This window comes from Protopterus annectens, chromosome 8.part0, assembly GCF_019279795.1.
Source record: "Protopterus annectens isolate FY-2018-M chromosome 8.part0, PAN1.0, whole genome shotgun sequence".
In the NCBI taxonomy this organism is placed as follows: Eukaryota; Metazoa; Chordata; order Ceratodontiformes; family Protopteridae; genus Protopterus; species Protopterus annectens.
This window is the reverse complement of record NC_056741.1, coordinates 1,942,434,487-1,942,457,717: the sequence shown is the minus strand read 5'-3', so window position 1 is coordinate 1,942,457,717 and position 23,231 is coordinate 1,942,434,487. Positions and strand designations below refer to the sequence as shown.

Below are 23,231 nucleotides of genomic sequence, written 5' to 3'. Positions count from 1 at the left end.
TGTGTCAGCTGTAATAGTGACTATGAGGAAGTGTGACGGTTTGCTGTAGTCGCAGACCCAATAACTCGAGGGAGTGGGGAGATCAACTGAAGTAACAGGGCCATTAACTGTAAGGGAGAAGGAGAGGAAGTATTAACAAACTCAGTATCTCTAGGGAAACTTTACTACATCTTAACTATTATTCCATCATATTACTCTCAGAAAGATTTGAAGTTAAAACAGTGTGAGAAAAATTACCGAAGAAGAGTGGAGCATAAAGTTACTTAGCATGTTTTTTTTTCTTTTTCAAACAGGGCAATTTTGGCTAGGACATTAACTCTTCTGTGGGGTAGTATGTTATTATGGTGTTTGTCAACCAATGTTTTGCAGCACTGCACAGCAAACATCTCTGATTAACCTAACAAGTGGTTATTTAATTCAGTCCACAGCATTTGCTTGTATTGCCCAGAAACCTTTTAATTATCAACTGTCTGTGTGCCAATATGTTGGCTCCTATAAAATCCACTTTATAATCACTTGTAACATTTAATTTGTTGAAATAATGAAAGCAACTCGCTAAGCAATAGAAGACGAGTCATACTGATTAAACAATAATATGTGATCGAGTGTCTCCATGGGCAATCTTGTGCAAGTTACAAAGACATATATGACAGTGGCTATTTTCTTACCATCTTTGAATACAAGAGAGAGCAGTGTAATTTTCTATATATATAGATAATGGAACTGATGTATATTGTACTGAGGCTTACTTTAACATTATCTGCTATTTTTTAAATATGTGTAAAGACTTTGAGTCAAATACGAGATGTAACCTAACATTACAAAGTAATTAAATGCTTGATTATTTTGTTTTCTTTTTACTGCAGTCAACACTCCCCCAGACAGACTACAGCAGACAGCTCTACCATTGCTGACCAACACAGAATGTCAGATGCACTGGGGTTCGAAGATCTCGGATCTAATGATCTGTGCTGGGGCTGCCGGTTCTACCTCCTGTATGGTATGTGCACTGATAGCCAGTAGTAATTGATCAAGGTAGTCTAATGCTTAGATCATTAGACCCAGAAACATAGACTTTGATGGTGTACAAAGACCACTTGATGCACTTAGCTTGGTCATTCTCCTTCCTTTTGGACTCACCGCTCTTCATTATAATTTCCTTATGTTTACCCCATTTATTATTGAATTGTGAAAATTTTACATCTCAAGAGTTTTTTTAGGAAGACGGAGCCAATCATCTACCATTTTTTCTGTGAACTAATACATTCTCAAGTCTCTTCTTATCTGTGTACTTTGTAGCTATATGGATGGTGTGGAGTCACTTAATGCTTTAACTTCAATAAATCTATTGTCAGCTTTAAGTTGCAGGCTGTTTGCCTCTTACAACAGCTTTTGGTGTCAAACTCAATCCATCTGTTTGCTGAATGATGACATTTGGCATATTTATTTATTCATGCATTCATTCATTTACTTATGTTTTATTGACTAGGCTAGGCCAGTCCTAGTGGGCCTATAACCTCCTTTCATTCCAACTAGGGGAAAATCAAGCAGAAGAGGAAGGAAGCAAGTATAATGCTATTGTGGGGAAATATTCAAAAGATAAATATGATGGGTATACTATATTTTTTTTATTTTCATTTGTTTACTGAGTGAATAAACAGGTCTGGTGACCCTTTTCAGTCATGACCTGAGTATATGAGAGCAGTATACAAAGAAATATTTTGCAGTGAAATGCAGAATTTATATGAATAAGTATGTATGCATGAATAGGGAAAATTAATAAAATGAAATAAAATATGTTATAATGCATATTAGCAGAATACAGTGAAGGTTAAGTTAGTAAATAGTAAGAATTATATACAATTTTGTACAATACAAACAGAAAATTAATGCTTCTGTTCAAGATGTAAATGACTAGTGTTTCATCTACGATATATTAGGTAAGGATGACTATTCATCTATTACTTCCAACCATTGGCATGAAAGCAAGTACCCGTAGGGCCAGATTCCAAAAGAGTTGCTCTCAGTGTAAGACTACCCTGATTCCAAAAGACTTGCTCAGTGTGACTTACTTTTGTGTAAGGCCTATCTATAAACAGTCTTACACTGGAGGCCACATTCCAAAAGACCTGCTGTCAGTATAAGTGGTCACTTATGGTTCTAAGTTCAGCCATCAAATGGGCTAGCCATCGAATGGCTGAACATTGAACAATAAGCATCCAAAGTTCACTCACCGAACTTTCATTTCATCGACATGGTAATTAACTATTTGTCCAACACTTCCCCGTCTCACACACAGAAGTGCTTCAAATCCACCCCTAACTATATGTACCAACTCCAAGACTGCACTACAGTGGAGAAAAGGGTTTTAAAACACTTCCATATGTGAGATGAAGAAGTGCTGGACAAGTAGTTACTTGCCTTCTTGATGAAATGAAAGGTTGCTGAGTGAACTTTCAATGCTTATTGTTCAATGCTGAGCTGTTAGATGACTAGTCCATTTGATGGCTGACAATAGACCTGTCACTTACACAGAGATAAAGTCTTTTGGATTCAGGCCCACAGTCTCCTTATGTAGATGCTCTTTTAAATTAGTTTTGGAAAATCCCAGTGTCTGTTGCTTTGTAATTTAATTTGGTAGAGGATTCCACATTGCAAACTTCAGTCCGATGAACATTACTTTTCCCATAGCTGATTTGAAAGGGGATCTAGCTGGTTTGAGGTTTTCTTCCACTGCGCTTCTTACTGAGTAGTTTTATGCTCTTTGAAACTGTTTAACCTTCAGATGGTTGCAGTTTCAGGGTTTGCAAGAGAAGAGCACTAAGCGATAGTGTTTCCCTTTAGGGTACAGGCAGTCAGTCGAGGCCCTTTAATACATCACGGTCATGTTTCTGAGGATCAGCTAATAATACAAATCTACATATCTTAATTTTTCCAATTTGAATTTTTGTGTGTTGTAAACTGAGTGCAGGCATTGCTGGACAATGCATTCTCTAACTTGGGAGTAAGTGCATTTTTAGCTATGGAGGTACAGGCTGTAGAAAATAAGAGTTGAGAGATTATGTAACATGATTTTAGCTGACAGAACACTTTGGAGGCAATTCTGTCAGTGTACATTATGAAGCTAACAGAAGGCTCAAGAATTAGAGCAAAATATTTTTGTTCAGCGACACTGTAGATTATCAGGTCATATACGAGTTTACTCAGTGTTGAGAATACCATAACACTATTTGTTTGGGGATTATTAACAGTTTAGTTGTGATGGACCATTTGCAAATGCCAGAGAATCTACTTTTTAGGTTAAATTGAAGCCTGTTGTATGTTATGTGACAGTCAAGAATTAGGATGACATCTGCATACATTATAAATTTCAGGGCTGGAAGGTCAGAACTATGATGATTGATAAAAAGAGAAAATAAAAGGGGGCCTAACACTGAGCCTTGTTGGATGTTAGTGTTGAGGACAGCTTTTTCAGACAATGAATTATTAGCTTATATCTGAACAATTCTATCCTTTAGGTAATTTTGGAAACATAAGATTGTGTTATCAAAGAAGTTATGTTTATTGAGTTTGTAGAATAAAAGGCTATGATGAACTGTCTCAGATGGTCTAGTCATGGCAATGAATACCCCAGCTGCAATACGTCCATCATTTATATCGCTGTAAATAGCATCAGTGGTTGTGAGTAAGGCTGTTGTGTTGAATGAATAGCAGAAGCCATGTTGTTGGTCACATAGAAGGCCATAGCTGTTTCTGTGTTTAAATAACTGTTTATGTATCGGTTTCTTAAAAATATTTGTGCTTAGGAACAAGTTGAGGACTGATCAGTAGTCCTTAAGGTCAGTGGAAGAAGAACACATAAGCAGTGTTTGGACAACAGAATATTTGAATGTAGATGGGACTGAGCCCAAGATTAGAGGCAGATTAAATGTGTGTATGTATATATTTTTTTATTTAGATATGAATTGAAGAAAAGTTGGGTGAAATTCACTAAATTTGGCTCCTGAGGTATGTAACTTATAAAATATCTTTGGTATCCCAAGGGAATACACTAAGCAAGAGAAAGTATGTACTTTAAAAACTACTGTCTGTAGACATAATAGTGTGCACTACTATAATTTTGTACATTTACTCTCACTAGCCAGGGCAACCAGCAACCAAGCTCTCTCTGTTCCTAGACCCAGTATCCCTTCCTCTCTCCTATAACCTTTGTTATAAACTCCTATATTACTATACTTAAACTCTGACTTCTGCTACCCTCCCTTCTCTCTCCCAACTGACGCTATTACTGCTATCTCACCTCTGTCCACTAGGTGGCAATATTTGTCTACACCTTATCTATTGTTACCAGACTCACCTTATAGGCATCCTGATTCCCTATTTTAGTGTATAGTCCTTCTCTACTCTCCTACCTTTACATTCTTCACTGCTTTACCTCCTTGTATTATCCAAATACTATCCAGGCTATACCTCACACCACATTTACGTACCTTAACAATTAGTGTCTCTGATTGTTCTTCTAGGATTTGCTTCTTCTTTTCTCTTCCCGCTCCGTTCGCCCTGTGGGCTCACTCCACTCCCCTACCCTGCCCCCAAATTATACCCACCCCCAGTGGTCCTAACTAAATACCCCTCTAACCACACCCACTATATTATCACCAATCACTAACCCCTCCCCTTAAAGTACTAGCACTCTACTCCCAGTGATTCTCCCCCTTCTATCTTATCCACTATCTCTGCATTTTTAGCTCATTCATTTAATTCTTATAATGTCTCTACTATTCAACCAAACATGCCATAATCCCTTATTTTTACTATCACTGCTAACTATCCTAACTATTCCATATCTACTTACTCACTACAAACACCAAACAAATCTAGGATTTCACTATCCACTCAAGCAAACCTCTATACCCACATTTAATCTTCCCCTTAGTTTCAACAGCTGTTTTCTCCCAGCAAAGTATTTGTCAGCCAAGTTTCATAGACTTGCTCACATTTCTTACCATAGCCCTAAAGCTAGAAAATTCCAAAACATAACCTCTAAACTTTTACAACTCACCCTAAGAGTTCAAGTCCACATCCTCATAGATGGGGATATACAGCCAAACCCTGGTCCTACCTCAAGTACAGCTACTAAGCCTGATACAACAACTTCATCTAACACACAACTACTTACCAGGACCCCCAACTGTCTTCTAAAAGCACATCTAAATATTCGTAGCATCAATAATAAACTTGCTCCTTTGCATGCCCTTATAGATGTATATTCATTTGATATCCTCTGCCTTACTGAAACTTGGCTTAACCCATCAATACAAGACACTGTAATTATTCCCCCGGATATAATATCCTGAGACTTGACCGCAATGTAAAGAAGGGTGGAGGCGTAGCTATACTCTATAAAAATGGACTACAAGTTACCTCAATAGACCCCAAACTACATCTTTCCAGTAATGCAGAGATTCTTATATCAAAGTTTCAGCTCAACAAATGTAAATCTATATATATAATCTGTATCTACCTTCCCCAGGCAATAACACTAACACACTAGAAGCTATTCTTAGCTCGGTATCAACCAACTATCCACAAAAAAACCATAATACTTGGCAATTTTAATATAAACTGGATTTTCTGTACAACTGAGCGCCTTCTACTCGTATTAATCTACATGGCTTTACCCAAACCATAACCTCCCCTACCCGAACCAATAAGCTTAATAACAAAAAACGCATTCTAGACTGGATTCTCACTAATACTCCCCAGCAAACTTATAAATCAGGCACCCTCCCAGAAGATATAAGTGACCACTCACTTACTTACTTAATCAGATATAAGACTGAACCTCCAAACCTAACCAACTATAGGACTGTAAGGACCAACAAAAACTTTAACCTGGAAAGCTTTCAAACTGAACTTTCAGCCTGTGACTGGACACAACTCAAGCATCTCCCATTAGATGACACAGTAAAATACTTTAACACAAAATTCGTAACCATTCTAGATTGCCATGCCCCTATGCATAAAATTAGAACTAGAACTAAACCAGCCCCATGGCTCGCTAAAGCTACCAAACAAAAAATTCTCCAAAGAAATAAACTATGGGCCAACTGGCGGGCATCAAAAAGCCCTTCAGATCACCTAAGGTTTAGGCAGCTAAGAAATGAAACTAAAAAAGCAATAGTGTCTGATAAAAGGAACTACTACTGCCACCTTCAACAGGCCCACCAGAAAAATACACAAATGTTCTGGCAAGGCATGAATAACCTCCTACACCCAGGACACTCTTGCACTCCTACTCCCTCTGGCTCTAATCATAATAACCCTACCCAAATAGCCAACTCATTTAACACTTTCTTTACAGAAACTGTTAAATCCCTGGCCAACCAACTATCTCCTAACACCACATGCTCTAGCACAGCCATGATCAATAACTCTCTCCTATTTCATTTTCATCCAGTTCTCACATCACTTGTCTGTAAACTTATCCACCAGCTTAAACCCACCACACTCTCTGCAGATCAACTACCTGCAGAATACCTGCATAAATCAGCTAAAGAAATTGCTTACCCCATATCCATCCTCATTAATAGAACAATAACTGAAGGATACATCCCATCCATCTGGAAAGTCTCCCACGTTATCCCCCTGCACAAAGGCAGGATTTCCAAAGACCTTTCCAACTACAGGCCCATAGCTATATTACCCCCGTTGCAAAGATAATGAAGAAATGTATTCACAGGCAACTTTTAACCCATTTACTTGAAAAAATCTACTAGGCAACTGTCAACATGGTTTTAGACCATTTCATAGCACCACCTCTGCTCTTTTATCCTTTTCTGACCATATTAATAGAAATCGTAATAATGACACCCTATCCTCAGCCCTCTTTATTGATCTGTCGAAAGCTTTTGACATGGTCAACCATCACCTCCTCATAAATACTCTTAGAAACCTGTTATTGGATGATCTTGTTATACAGTTGGTTCCAGTCCTACTTAAATAATAGAAAACAAGCTGTACTATGGGCAAAAACCTTATCTTCCCACCTTCCAGTTACCCTAGGAGTCCCACAAGGATCCATATTGGGACCTTTACTTTTCTCCATCTTTACTAATGACCTCCACTCTGTTATCCCACAATCCACCTGCATCCAATACGCAGATGACTCCACACTTATATGCTCTGCCACTTCCCCATCAGAACTTCAATCCCTAACTCAAAAGACCTTTAATACAGTTGAAAATTGGCTCCTGCATAGATATCTTATCTTAAACTGGAAGAAAACAAAAATGCTACTATTCACACCCACCCGTAGAACCTCCCCAGTTAACTTTACCGTAACCTCTAGTAACGGAACCATTATATCTCCTGATACTACCACTAAACTACTTGGGGTTCTAATTGATAATAACCTCTCTTATGAGCCTCACATCAATAACACTATAAAACTTTAGGTTTCCTCTATAGGATCAAACCCTTTCTGACTCCATTAGCCAGAATTACCATTGCCCGCACCCACCTTATATCTACTCTGCTTTATGCCTCTCCCATCTATACCAAATTATGTAAAAGTGCTCTGAATAAGCTGACTACCTCTTACAACAATATTGCCAGATTTGCTGCAGGGTCCTCCTATAGAACCCATCATTGTATCAATTTGAATCAACTAGACTGGCTTGAATTGCCAAACATAATATTATTCAATCAAATAATTGTAACCCACAAGATCCTGTACCACCCACAAAATACTCCTATACTCACTTCATTGGTCACCCCCTATAATAATCTCAAAATCCTTCACTCATCTAACAAACTACTAGTACAAATATCTAAATCTAATAACTCAGCAGGGGACACTCTGTTCTCTAATACAGTGGGTAAAACCTGGAACAGTCTCCCCAATCACCTAACCTCACTATCCTCAGTTAACCTATTTAAAAGTAAACTTACCTCAAATCACACTGGCTATGCCCCTGTGCTAACCATGATTAAACTTGGGTGGGGTGGCCTAATGGTTAAGGTGTTTGCCTTACAAACACTTGGTGCAGGGTTTGAGTCTCACAAGGGATAATTGGCTAGGCTTAAAATGGCTCGCAATGGCAGTTAGCCTAGTATCAACCTATGAACAACTTCCCCTTCCCATTATAACATAATTGTTATCACTTATCTTATTGAGGGCATGTACCTATGTATATAGTGTCTGTCTTATCAACTAAACCAGCCTACGTTTTTAGGCCTTGTGTGTAAATTTTATAGTATGAGTGTGTTCAAGTATTGCTTATAAAGTACATTCTCTACATTTCTCATTTTTTGACATGTTTTGTGTGACTTTCTAATTAATAGTTCAAATGTCTTTTGTAAATATCATTGTCCTTATGTATTGGTTGTTTAACTTGTGGAGCTTTTCTCCCCGGGCCTCTACTGAAAATGGACATATATCCAGTTGAACTAGCCCGGTCAACAAATGTAAAATAAAAAATAAAAAAAGTATCTTTAACTGAAATACTAGAGAAATGGAAGGTAGATGGAAAAGAGGGCAGAGGATGAAGTTGTGAAGAAGGGTTCCCACATGGAGTCTGATTAGACTTAGTAGTTGCAAAATTATCAGGCTATGTTCTTTTAACTTTATCATGGAAATGGCATGTTTTTTAACTCATATTATTAATACATGACAGTGTGTTTATGATTTTATTTAACAAAAATGCTGATGTCAGAAACTGGAAAATTCAATAAGCTTAAGATATTTGCTGAAGTGGATTAGAATTTTATATACTATACATACAATTCTAATCTGTTTCAGCAAATATCTTAAGCCTATTGAATCTTCCTATTTCCACAGTCAGAATTTTTGAGATTTAGTCAACCGTCACTAACACTGACATCTATTTAGCTGAGACAATTTAGTTGAATAACTGTATGGGTAACAGGTGTGTGAGATTGATAACTACCAGGGTTGGAGAATATGCCCCTTTCACTGGGATTGTGCAATCTCAAAGTTAGTATGGAGGAGGATGAGTGGGTGTAAGGTTTTGACATTTTTATTTATGGCTTTTTTTTGGTGGTTTATTTGCACGCTCTGTGGGTATTCTTCGGTGCATGCATAGTGAAGTATCAATGTTTGTGTTGTTGCCCTTCTGTTGTTGACAGTTTGACATTAGTGATGTTGATGCACACACACATACATGTACACACACACACACATATATATATATATATATATATATATATATATATATATATATATATATATCTATATACAGTAAACACACACACACACACACACACACATATATATATATATATATATATACACACACACACACACACACACACACACACACACACACACACACACACACACACACACACACACACACATACACACACACACACACACACACACACACACACACACACAAACACACACACAAACATTGGATAAAATGTGGTTATAATGTTGCTTGCATATATGTTAAATAAAAGGATTTAAATCAAAAAGGAACTATTAGATTTAAATCAAAATGAATACAATGTGGTATAATGAAATATTAAATATGTGAGCAGGACAAGGATCAAGGAATATTTTGTGGATATGTAAGGGATTCTTTCAAAGGATACAGAAAGGGGGATGCTATAGAATGATACTTATATATAATTAAGGCCTACCATTTTATTTTTTCATTCATCTCTGTTACAAATAGACGAGTTGGAAAAATATGTAAGTTGGTTATGAAGAGTTTATTTTTCTGCTAATATAAAATGTATGGTGAGTGGTTATACAGAACATGGGTTTAAAATGGCGAGTTGAATAAAGTAGGGTTACCCAGGAAGCATTGTTTTTATTTAGAGTATAAACGTAGGGGATGATAGATTATGAGCTTAAATGTTCATTATTTAATTAAAATAATTTTCCTGCAGTGTTGTCTTATTTGGATGACTTGTTCCCTATATATTGAATCTCATTTTTTAAAATAAAGGCAGTATTACATTACACTTTAAATGGATTTAGTTTGGCTGTAAATATGGGAAATGTAGAGATTATGGATTCAGTTGAACACTCCGAGAATCCTTCTTGTTAAAAACAAACTACAAGTTTTAGGTATTTAGGATGATCAGATAGCAGAAAATCAGCTGACAGATAAGATGTCAAAAATGGAAAAGGAAGCTTGGTAATGGAATTCAATGACCTTTCAAAAGAATGTAATTTATTTTAAAAAGTATATATGCATACATGTGTGTGCCTGTGTGTGTGTGTGTGTATGGCGCTACTTGACAAGCTCAAAGTTTCAAAACTTCAAACTGCAAATGGCCAAGACCATAAGATCAAAGTTTTAAAACTTTGAATTTTAAAAAAAAAAAAAAAAAAAAACACAAACATTTTTTTACGTTTTTGCAGGGAGGCAAGCCCCCTCACCCCCCACACCCCCTGCTAAATAAATATATCAGCTCTGAGATCACACTACAGGGAAAATGGTAAATTGCTCTTTATGGTGATCTCCATTCAAAACGTTCAAAGTTTCAAGACTTAAGTCTTATGGTCTCGACTATTTGCAGTTTGAAATTTTGAAACTTCAAACTTTGGCTGGAGCACATTTACTGTCATTTTACATGAGGAGGGTCAAAGTCTGCACTCTTTTGGCAGGGGTGGGCTGATTTCCTCTATTTGAACTGGCAATTACTGATGGAAAGCTCATTGTGTGTTTACCTGATTAGCTTTAGAGCATAGTTAGTATAAAGCTTGTTTTGTTCTGATCGTATACAAGCCTTGCATTTGTGCGAAGCTGGTTTTCATACAGCAGTGGTTACTGGTACCTTGTATGTATGCAATCACCAGAAGTTGAAATTTCACTATAAAATCCACCTCAGAACTTTACCTCAGTCCCCTGTTACTAAAGCTTGTGCATGAGCATACATTTAGTTAGGACTATGTAGGTCTACTTTACCTTATTATAACACCGAAGACTGTTGCTCATAGATTCATAGGGTCATAGGTGTTTACTAAGCTAATGACCACAAGGGCCTTTTTAAGCCTAGCCATGTATCCCAAATCTCTGACAAGTTCTGATACCCTTGATAAGAAAACATCTAGTTTGGGCACTGAGCAGCATTGCTGGTTAGGTTAGCCACAGATTACACCAAGTAAGCACCCTTTCCTCATCTGGTTATAAACTTCCTCCACTCCTATCACTTGCAAGTACACATTAGGACCTGCAAACATGGATGGACACTTTCCTGCTATCTCTGCATCCAGCCTGGTGAACATGAGTATCCTGAAGCAGAAGAATCTAGGGCCTCAAACATCTACCCTACACAGATAGGTTAAAAGCCCTGTCCCTCTACTTAGTTTCATACAGACTCCTCAGAGGTGACCTCTGTCTGGCATACAAAGCAATCTCAGACCCTGCCTTGATGGGACTACTGCATATCTGCAATCTGACATCAACAGGACTTGTTGGCGGGACAGCTTTGTGTAGCTAGCAAGAATATGGTAATAGATTTTTATCATGGTTAGCTGGACAAGGAGTAGCTCAAGCATTTCATATTGTTTGACCAGCCTTGAAGTGTGCTTATCCTTTATGTAGATAGGTACACCTCCGCCTTCTGGTCTTTCATATTTAGTGGGTGGTTGGAATGTATGAAAGGCATTATAGCCATGCACTGCTGGAGTGCTCTTAGAGGCTTTGAACCATGTTTCATTAACTGCACAGACATCACCATTTTCCAGGGTTAGAAGAGCTTCTAGGGAGTGCAGTTTCTTGTTCAAACTCCTAGCATTGAGCAGCAACACCTTAGCTTTTCCTCAGCAACTTTTGTTATGCTGAAAGGTTTTTCAATGCCTAAAAAGGCACTATAGGGATGGATAATGTTTTCACCAATATCTGACAGCCTAGAGGTGACAGGAGAAGACCATTCCTGGCAAAGCAGTGTGGCATGTCAACCATGTCTTCCCAGGCTGAAAAGTATTGGATCTCTTTGGAATGACACCAGTAACTAAGTCAATTGTTAAAGTCAATCCTTTTCTGCTGGTGTTATGGTATCATCCCTGGAGATGGTAGATTGCTGCTCAATGCTATGCTCATATCTGCCTGTGGCATATATTCTGAGAGCTCAATCATGCCTCTCCTCATATAGTCCAAGGAGGTACATCTCAGGTCATTCATGCCCACATGGACTATGAGTGACCTGAGTACTTGTGTGATCTGGTGGATCCTGGCCCCTGACAGGCAACTGTAACTGCCTTATCCAGCCTAGTAAGAGGGACATCAGCATGTCTACCAACAGAGTCTCCTATGATGAAAATACTGGGATGTTGAGTGTTTCACCTTATGGGCTTGGTAGATGAGACACAATGAAATGTGGCTTTATGTGTTTTGATGGGAATTGTTTGGTTTGTGTGCATGCAGAGTTTTTGAGGACTGCATCTGAGAGGCCTTTGAGGTTTGGGTAAGTTACACGTGAGCACCTCTGCATATGTGGGTCTATGTGTGTAATCCTTTGTGGGTGCAGTGAGTGATGTCTGTGAGTTGCTGACAACCTGTTTGTTGCTTTTTGTGTCTGTATGTGAGACTCTAGTTTACAGTGTCAATGTGTAACTACATCTTTCACATACTGTATTTGTCTGTTCAAGAATTAAGTGGCTGTCAGTGCACATAAGGCAATTGCTACATTCACAGAATCATAGGATTATAGGAAGTTACTAGGCTATTGGCCCTGAGGCCCTTATAAGCCTAGCCAAGAGTTTAGCCCACGTTTAGACAAGTCAGCACCCAAAGACCATGTCTAGCAGGGACACAGGTAGAATCCCAGGGGTGTATTTTCTGTTTCCCATCCAGTTATCCAGGTTGCGCTTTTAAAGGGTGAATGAGGTACTCTGCTTGATGTGGAGAGGGAGTCTATTCCACAGATGGGGGAGTCTCTGGGACACAAAGCTGTCCCGCCAACAAGTCCTGTTGATGTCCGATTTCAGATATGCAGTAGTCCCATCAAGGCAGGGTCTGAGATTGCTTTGTATGCCAGACAGAGGTCACCTCTGAGGAGTCTGTATGAAACTAAGTAGAGGGACAGGGCTTTTAGCCTATCTGTGTAGGGTAGATGTTTGAGGCCCTAGATTCTTCTGCTTCAGGATACTCATGTTCACCAGGCTTGATGCAGAGATAGCAGGAAAGTGTCCATCCATGTTTGGAGGTCCTAATGAAGTTTTGTAAATTCAAACATAATGGTTCAAACATTATATGCTTGAAGTTATAAGACTTCGACTATGTGATATAGACCCATTAATTTTAATGTTATTTGTTAAGATGTTTAAGGGTTCCATTTAAGGGTTCAGAATTTTAGGTAATCGTAATATTAGTTAAGGTCTGCAAGAGTCATCCTAGACATACTCTTAATCCTGATAACCTGTTTTAATCATCCCTCTTGGTGTGCATCAGATACAACATTATTAGAACACTACTGCTGATTATGAAAAAAAAAACATTCCAAAGAAATGAAAATCTGAATCTCCTTGGTTGATAGCTGAAGTAATCTAATAGATGACAAAGTTATGTAAGTTAGAAACTCAGCTTTAGGACCATAAGACCAGAAAGAATATGAAATAAAAATGGTTCTAGTGAAGATATCACATAACTACTTAAAGCCCAGCTATAAAAACAGGAGAATATTCATAATGTTATGTGATCTGATATCTGGCAAGACACATCGATTCTTTAGAGGCTTGGGCAATTTCTGCATATGAATATAACTTTAGCAAGCTACAAACAATGGTAAGAGGGTGCTTAATACTGGATAGCTCTCTAATGATTTATAGCTCTATCTTGGTAAACTTAAATAAACCACAAAAAGTTACATTGCATGTAAACAGTTGTCACATTTTGATATACATTTTTTTTGTTTTATATTGACTGTTTTAACCTTTGATAATTGTTTCAATTTTTCAGTGGAATGAAGTTTTATTATGGAGGAATAAATGAACTCTATGTCACAGTCAGGATATTATAGAGGTAATATTGGTTGTAAGTTGAAATAGGACTGTCATGGTGTGTACTGTATGCTATGTTCCACTGGTAAAGAGTCAATAAAGACCTTTTGATTGAGTGTTGTTGAAGTTAACAGCAGTGTGAAGGCATATAAACTAAGGTGATATAATCTGACTGGCTTGTCCAATGTTTATATGATATGACTATGAATATCTGTACTTGATAAAGTGAAGTGTTTGCATGATCAGATGGAAACTACAGAATCTGCTAGAAACAAATATGTCAGATAAAACTGGATAAATGGAAAAATAAGTGGAGTAGACTGAATGTTGTTAACAGAAATGGAAGATGAGGCAAGAAAGTGAAATCTAGGATATTATGGGGTGGTGATCTTGGACTACATGAAAAGCAAGATTGTGGAGTGAACTGGCTTTATGAGAGATTCCCTGGGTATTGCATAAGTAAGGTTATTGCCACTGAGACTAAATCCAAAGATGGAAAGCCACAGCCAAGTTTGATTGGATTTTTGACTTGATTAAAAAAGAGCAAATATTGCAAAGGTTGTGGGAACCAGAAAGAATATTGTTTTGGAACACTGTTATTCTGAGGTGACACTGAAGCATTGCTTATGACTTTTTGCCCCTGCAGCTTCCTGACCATCAGACCATCCCTAGATCAATTGGTTCATTTGTTCCTGCCATCAAGCAAGAGACAAATAAGGGGAATCATCATAGAAGTAGCCATTACATATTTTTTAAATTATTTTTCTCCCTATCCCCATCATGCACACACCAGCAAGTCACTAAGGAGGGGATTGCAATGGACTGTCCCTGAAGAGTGTCCCTTTCCTTCTGGGTGGGGCACTGCTTTCAAACAGCTCTACCCTTTCTCAAACTGAATGAGCAGTGGTGTCTCCAGTTTATACCAGGGAAATCACACTACCATGTGTGCCTGTGAGTGTATATAACTACCTTACTCACGAGAGATGAGAAGGTCATGACCCTTCTCTCCATCTCCTTCCTGTCTGGCTTATTGAGTGCTGGGGTCACTAACTAAATGATGTTTACCTGGGTCACACTTACGGTTCCATCCCTCTGCACCATGGAACCAGGCTGAGGTATCACTCCTGATTGGTGACTGCCATGTGGGAGTGCAAATGGAGGAGATTAAAATTTAGACTGTCATTTCCAGCCATGGTGAAGGTTTTTTTTTGGAATGGGAAAGACTTGATATTTGTAATGAGAGACAACAAATAGATTTGAATGAGGGTGACATGGCATCTTTACATCTACTGGATGAATAAATTGAACGTAGCTTAAAGAATTGTGGAGATAGGCATAATGGTTTACAAGGCCAGAGTAGATTGATTCTAAGTTATTTACAGTAATCACTGGAGAATTTAATAGGTAAAATGCTTTCAGTCTCATAAGTAGAGTCAAGATTTATCCAACATTCAGGAAGTTATAGAAGGAAACAAATTCAAATTTTCAAAAAAAAAATACAAGAGACCAAAAGACTTTTATTTAAATATTCAATAAAATAATTTGAGGAACCATCTACAGTGAGTAGGCTGATTTCTGATCATTTATTTATTTATGCTTTGTTCACCTGACAAATTACATTAGACCTACAACCTCCTTTCAAGGGAGAACCAAGGTGATATCTATTGTAACCAGGTAAAAGTATAATAAAGAAAATATAGAAGGTTATATTACAAAAAGTATTGAGCAGCTCAAATCAATAAGAAGAACTTGAAAAAGGAAAGAAATTTTAAGAAAAACAGACATAAGTTGCACAAAGGAAAAATGGTAAGGATTATAATAGAGGAGACCACAATTTGTTGGAAAAATAAAGTGAATAAATAAATGAAATAAGTGAAAGAGTAGTAGTATATGATGGAAATAGAGAGCAGTTTAAAAGTAGCATGTTGGAAGGTAAGAGAAAGGAAATATAAAGTAAATAAGGAAAGAATATGGTAGAATGAGAGTAAAGATGTAGGAGGATGTTATAAAGAAAAAAAAGAGAGTTATATGTTGAAATAAGATGAAGTAAAGAAAGTAATATTAAGTCCCGAGTAAAGAAAACATGTAAGAAAATGCAGAAAATTTTGTATAAACTATATAAAAATACTATAGAGATCATGAAACAGAAAGAGAAGAATTGTGAAATATGTATTAATAAAAATGATAAGTGGGATTTGCCTAAATTAACATTTTGGAAGACAGATTTATAGGTTACATAGAATACTGAAAAGGCTCAATGAAGTTATTTCTTTGAAATTGTCATGCATTTAGTGCGTAGGTGAAATTTTGATTCAAATGGATGTAGCAGGAATTACACAAGAACAGTCTAAGATATTATAATGGAAAAATGTGTTCTGTGGATTTGGAAAAGTTTGTTTATGATAAAAGAAATGCCTTTCATCTTTGGAAATTTTAGTGAATACTGAGGATAATGGCAAACAGTGATATCTAAGTAATGTGTGAGACTTTCCAAGATGGCTGCACACTGGTCAGCAGTCTCATCTCAGCTCTCCCAGTGTAAAAAAAGAAACTGATAGGGGAAAGTAATTCCACCTGTTTTAATAAAAATCAGTTGCTGGCTAGTAATTGCAATGCTTGGATGTCAGCAAAGAAGAAATGTATAGACTCTGAGAGAAAATCAATTAGAAAAGGTGAAGAGAAAACACTGACTGAGAAAAACACTTGCAGTTTTCATCAAAAAGCAGTTCAAGCTTTAGCTTTGGTACAAGAGATGGCCTCCAGTAATTTATAGGAAAAAATAAGTCAAATGTGTTCAGAGCTGATTAAAATAAATGAAACATTGAAGGAGTATGTCAACTCAAATAACAAAAGGCTGGAAAAATGGAAGAAGCTTTAAACAGCTATTCAGATGAACTGATGAAACTGCAAAAATCAGAGGTTGAAATGGTGGAAAGGCTAGTTGAGTATGAGACTGCTCAAGAAGAGTTGTTTCAAAAAATGGAAAAGTTAGGGGACAGTGCATGCAGAGAAAACCTAAGATTTTCTGCTGTACCAGAGAAACTGGAGGGAACAGACTGTATTAATTTTATGAAAACACAAATAAGTAACTGGACTGGTATTACACAGCAAGAATTGTTAATTGAAAGGGCATGTCTATGGTCCAAATCTGGCCATGAGAAAGCAGCTAAGACCTGCATTAGTAAAGATGCAATCATAGCAGCAGGAAGTGTTGATCCTGACAAAACTAATAGAAGGGCAACATATTCAAAATTGGAGACAGTAGAGCAGTTATGGAAATGATTCTTCACTCTTTGCCAGGCAGAAGAGAAGCAAACTTATCCTAGCAGTCAGGGAATTTTGAGAGGCAAGTGTAAGATTCAAGCTTCTCTATCCAGATGCCTTCAGAATATTTTTTGTGGAGGTTCAAAGTTATTTTTGATGCAAAACAGACTAAGCAGGAAACAAAAAAGTCTGTCTAACAAGTGGTGAGCCATCAAACAGAAGGGGACTCTGCTTCTCATTCTCATAAGGCTCATAGTGAGACTGGCCAGTGAAACCTTTTCCAGTGTTCCAAAGGAAAATTCTTGAGAGGCATAAAAAAGCACATGAGTTGACCAGAAGAATCAGGAGTACTTTGGACTTGAACCAGAGTCTGGGTTTGGGAGATGGGGATGAACAGGAAGAAGACCAGAAACACTGAAGTTAGTGAATCAATGTAATACTATAAAGCATTGATCACATTTGTGAAATGTGGTTTTACAAGGAAACGTGGCTGAGAAAGATTGGATTTTTGTTGACTTTGTTAAACTTGTTAGGGAACTAACAGGCATATGCCTCTACTTCATGTCATTAATATTTGGAAGAACACTACAAGGAAAATAAAGAAGAAAAATTAAAAAGTAACTGTAAACAAAACAGGTTTTGTTTTTAACAGTATTTGAGTAAAACATGTTATGATATAAATTGCATGTTATATAGTAAAGCATTTTTAGTGATTGTTGTATAAGATATAGATAATCCCCGGGATTCATGAACCTTGCGCCAGGCGCCAGCATAGCGTCGGCGTTATAACGCCAAATATGGCTGCTTAGCGATTCGGGTATGAATGAATTCCACATGCACTACCGGCGGCGCGGACCGCCCCCCGGCGTAGGTATGCAAAACACACTGTGTGCGGTATTGCACCATGCAAATGAGGGCAAATAGCGATCCACGAAGTGGCGCAGGTGTAGCGTAAGGGCACGGCAATGTAAACCAAAAAAAACGGTTTACATTTACCCAAACATACCGGAGGAGTAACGGAAGGCTGTCAAAGTCAGGTATCATATAGGTGCAATATGCCAATGTGGAAAGGCACCGAGAATGTCCAAAGAAAATATGCACAAAATGTAAAAAATGACATAAATGGCACGTATGTAGAAAGAACAGCAGACCCCCGGGATATGTGCACAGAAGTTGCAAAGCAATGAAATAAGATGACAATGTCCTAAAAGAGCAGTAGAACACAAATCAGCTGCACAGCCACCACACACCATAGTATGTATGTAAAGCTGCAACCCCAGCGCAATGGTTGTCAAGGAGTGGTGGCGGTGTCCGCGCCGTAACCATGTATTAGTAGTCAATTCCATGCAAATGAGGCAGATAATAGTGAATCGTAAAACGGCGCCGCGTAAGGATGGAGCAAACGGCGAGCGGTACTACACCGAGGAGTGGCCTACACGAGATACATGTCAACCACAGAGGGTGTGCCACTGTAGGAGGAAGGATATTGGAGGTCAGCAAATCTGGGCTGTACAATGCACATCACAGCATCAGGACTGGCGTGTTAGGAAATAGATGCGCTGAGAGTACAGAATGCGCGTACTAGATGTGCACGAGGATGACTACGTTCCCTAAACCAGTCATGTGACGGCCTCACCGTCAACAACCACGGATATAGGAAGGTAATGCGGAGAATACGAGGAAATGCGGAAGCAGTGTAAATGGATCCGTAATGAGCAATTAACACCAATCAATGCAGGAAGGGCAAACGCCGGCAGCTGATAACTCTGCATGCAGACTCCTGCATAACGGGAAAGGGGAGGCATATGAGTGCAAAGATAGTAGGGGATGTAGTAGAAATGCAAAGAGCAAAGAACCGAAATAGCACAGCCAAGTACAGAGGTAGCATAACTGCGGCTGCAGATAAAATGCATCATATGCCATGTGCCTGCAGGATGCAGTAATGTAAGATGCCAGGCGAAGGCAATGCAGGCAACTGTAATGTAACACTACAGGCAGTACTGTTGCAGTTGCAAGCGTAAAACCACGGAAATAATCCATGGATACGGCCGCACAGACACACCCAATGACATCACCGGGTATACAGCACAACAGTATTAAATGTGAATGCACACAACACACAGCGATTTCCCAAACGCCGCACCGTAGGGTGTAAACAGACGGGGAACTTTTAATATGTATATGCTGGGTGCCGCCGCGGCCGTGATGCATAGGTATGTGGCAGAGACAGACGGAGTTGCGGAGGGTGGTGCCGACAACTACCGTAGGCCTCACAGGAGAAGGAGAGTGTTCAGACCAAGGGTGACCTACCAGGGGCTGCGAGACCTGGAGATAGTAGAGCGCTACAGGGTGGACAGGGACACGTTACAGCAAATAGTGGAGCTGTGCCGGCCGCGCCTGAGAACAAGAGACAACAGAGGGAGCCCATCCCAGTGGACACAAAGGTATGTGTGAGCTTGCGAATACTGGCTACAGGTACCTTTCAAAGGCCAACCGGGGACATAATGGGCATCTCACAGGCATCAGCATCCAGGGTACTACACCAGTTCCTGGATGCCATGTTACCACATGCCCATGAGCACATAAATCTCCCCACATCTCAGGAGGAGTTGGCTAGCAATATGCGCCGCTTCCACCGTGTGGCACAATACCCGGAGGTCCTGGGTGCGATAGACTGTACGCACATAGAAATTAAGTCACCACCCGGGAGCAGGGTAGACGCTACATAAACTTTAAAGGTTTTAAAAATCAAAAAAGCAGTTCAAGCTTTAGCTTTGGTACAAGAGATGGCCTCCAGTAATTTATAGGAAAAATAAGTCAAATGTGTTCAGAGCTGATTATAATAAATGAAACATTGAAGGAGTTTGTCAACACAAATAACACAAGCCTGGAAAAATGGAAGAAGCTTTAAACAGCTATTCAGATGAACTGATGAAACTGCAAAAATCAGAGGTTGAAATGGTGGAAAGGCTAGTTGAGTATGAGACTGCTCAAGAAGAGTTGTTTCAAAAATGGAAAAGTTAGGGGACAGTGCATGCAGAGAAAACCTAAGATTTTCTGCTGTACCAGAGAAACTGGAGGAACAGACTGTATTAATTTTATGAAAACACAAATAAGTAACTGGACTGGTATTACACAGCAAGAATTGTTAATTGAAAGGGCATGTCTATGGTCCAAATCTGGCCATGAGAAAGCAGCTAAGACCTGCATTAGTAAAGATGCAATCATAGCAGCAGGAAGTGTTGATCCTGACAAAACTAATAGAAGGGCAACATATTCAAAATTGGAGACAGTAGAGCAGTTATGGAAATGATTCTTCACTCTTTGCCAGGCAGAAGAGAAGCAAACTTATCCTAGCAGTCAGGGAATTTTGAGAGGCAAGTGTAAGATTCAAGCTTCTCTATCCAGATGCCTTCAGAATATTTTTTGTGGAGGATCAAAGTAATTTTTTGATGCAAAACAGACTAAGCAGGAAACAAAAAAGTCTGTCTAACAAGTGGTGAGCCATCAAACAGAAGGGGACTCTGCTTCTCATTCTCATAAGGCTCATAGTGAGACTGGCCAGTGAAACCTTTTCCAGTGTTCCAAAGGAAAATTCTTGAGAGGCATAAAAAAGCACATGAGTTGACCAGAAGAATCAGGAGTACTTTGGACTTGAACCAGAGTCTGGGTTTGGGAGATGGGGATGAACAGGAAGAAGACCAGAAACACTGAAGTTAGTGAATCAATGTAATACTATAAAGCATTGATCACATTTGTGAAATGTGGTTTTACAAGGAAACGTGGCTGAGAAAGATTGGATTTTTGTTGACTTTGTTAAACTTGTTAGGGAACTAACAGGCATATGCCTCTACTTCATGTCATTAATATTTGGAAGAACACTACAAGGAAAATAAAGAAGAAAAATTAAAAGTAACTGTAAACAAAACAGGTTTTGTTTTTAACAGTATTTGAGTAAAACATGTTATGATATAAATTGCATGTTATATAGTAAAGCATTTTTAGTGATTGTTGTATAAGATATAGATAATCCCCGGGATTCATGAACCTTGCCAGGCCAGCATAGCGTCGGCGTTATAACGCCAAATATGGCTACTTAGCGATTCAGGTATGAATGAATTCCACGTGCACTACCGGCGTCGCGGACCCGCCCCGGCGTAGGTATACAAAACACACTGTGTGCGGTATTGCACCATGCAAATGAGGGCAAATAGCGATCCGCAGTGGCGCGAGGCGTAAGCGTAAAGAACGCGGCAATGTAAACCAAAAAGCGGTTTACATTTACCCAAACATACCGGAGGAGTAGCGGAAGGCTGTCAAAGTCAGGTATCATATAGGTGCAATATGCCAATGTGGAAAGGCACCGAGAATGTCCAAAGAAAATATGCACAAAATGTAAAAATGACATAAATGGCACGTATGTAGAAAGAACAGCAGACCCGGGATATGTGCACAGAAGTTGCAAAGCAATGAAATAATATGACAATGTCCTAAAGAGCAGTAGAACACAAATCAGCTGCACAGCCACCACACACCATAGTATGTATGTAAAGCTGCAACCCCAGCGCAATGGTTGTCAAGGAGTGGTGGCGGTGTCGGCGCCCGTAACCATGTATTAGTAGTCAATTCCATGCAAATGAGGCAGATAATAGTGAATCGCAAAAGCGGCGGCGTAAGGATGGAGCAAGCGGCGTGGCGGTACTACACCGGTGGCCTACGAGATACATGTCAACCACAGAGGGTGTGCCACTGTAGGAGGAAGGATATTGGAGGTCAGCAAATCTGGGCTGTACAATGCACATCACAGCATCAGGACTGGCGTGTTAGGAAATAGATGCGCTGAGAGTACAGAATCTGGCGTACAAATGCATGTGCACGAGGATGACTCGTTCCCTAAACCAGTCATGTGGCGGCCTCACCGTCAACAACCACGGATATAGGAAGGTAATGCGGAGAATACGAGGAAATGCGGAAGCAGTGTAAATGGATCCGTAATGAGCAATTAACACCAATCAATGCAGGAAGGGCAAACGCCGGCAGCTGTTAACTCTGCATGCAGACTCCTGCATAACGGGAAAGGGAGGCATATGAGTGCAAAGATAGTAGGGGATGTAGTAGAAATGCAAAGAGCAAAGAACCGAAATAGCACAGCCAAGTACAGAGGTAGCATAACTGCGGCTGCAGATAAAATGCATCATATGCCATGTGCCTGCAGGATGCAGTAATGTAAGATGCCAGGCGAAGGCAATGCAGGCAACTGTAATGTAACACTACAGGCAGTACCGTTGCAGTTGCAAGCGTAAAACCACGGAAATAATCCGTGGATACGGCCGCACAGACACACCCAATGACATCACCGGGTATACAGCACAACAGTATTAAATGTGAATGCACACAACACACAGCGATTTCCCAAGCGCCGCACCGTAGGGTGTAAACAGGCGGGAACTTTTAATATGTATATGCTGGGTGCCGCCGTGATGCATAGGTATGTGGCAGAGACAGGCGGAGTTGCGGAGGGTGGTGCCGACAACTACCGTAGGCCTCACAGGAGAAGGAGAGTGTTCAGACCAAGGGTGACCTACCAGGGCTGCGAGACCTGGAGATAGTAGGCGCTACAGGGTGGACAGGGACACGTTACAGCAAATAGTGGAGCTGTGCGGCCGCCTGAGAACAAGAGACAACAGAGGGCCCATCCCAGTGGACACAAAGGTATGTGTGAGCTTGCGAATACTGGCTACAGGTACCTTTCAAAGGCCAACCCGGGGACATAATGGGCATCTCACAGGCATCAGCATCCAGGGTACTACACCAGTTCCTGGATGCCATATTCCACATGCCCATGAGCACATAAATTCCCCACATCTCAGGAGGAGTTGGCTAGCAATATCGCCGCTTCCACCGTGTGGCACAATACCGGAGGTCCTGGGTGCGATAGACTATGCGCACATAGAAATTAAGTCACCACCGGGGAGCAGGGTAGGCG

The 23,231-nt window shown here is 39.5% G+C and overlaps 1 protein-coding gene across 1 annotated transcript in view; it reads left to right on the top strand.

Moving 5' to 3' along the window:
- The window catches only part of LOC122808135 (chymotrypsinogen A-like), a 159,151-nt gene that overhangs the window by 66,575 nt on the left and 69,345 nt on the right, over positions 1-23,231 (top strand). Inside the window, exon 6 of the mRNA XM_044079104.1 lies at positions 867-1,000. Within this exon, the coding sequence (XP_043935039.1) occupies positions 867-1,000 (134 nt within the window). The remainder of the gene's footprint in view (positions 1-866; positions 1,001-23,231) is intronic.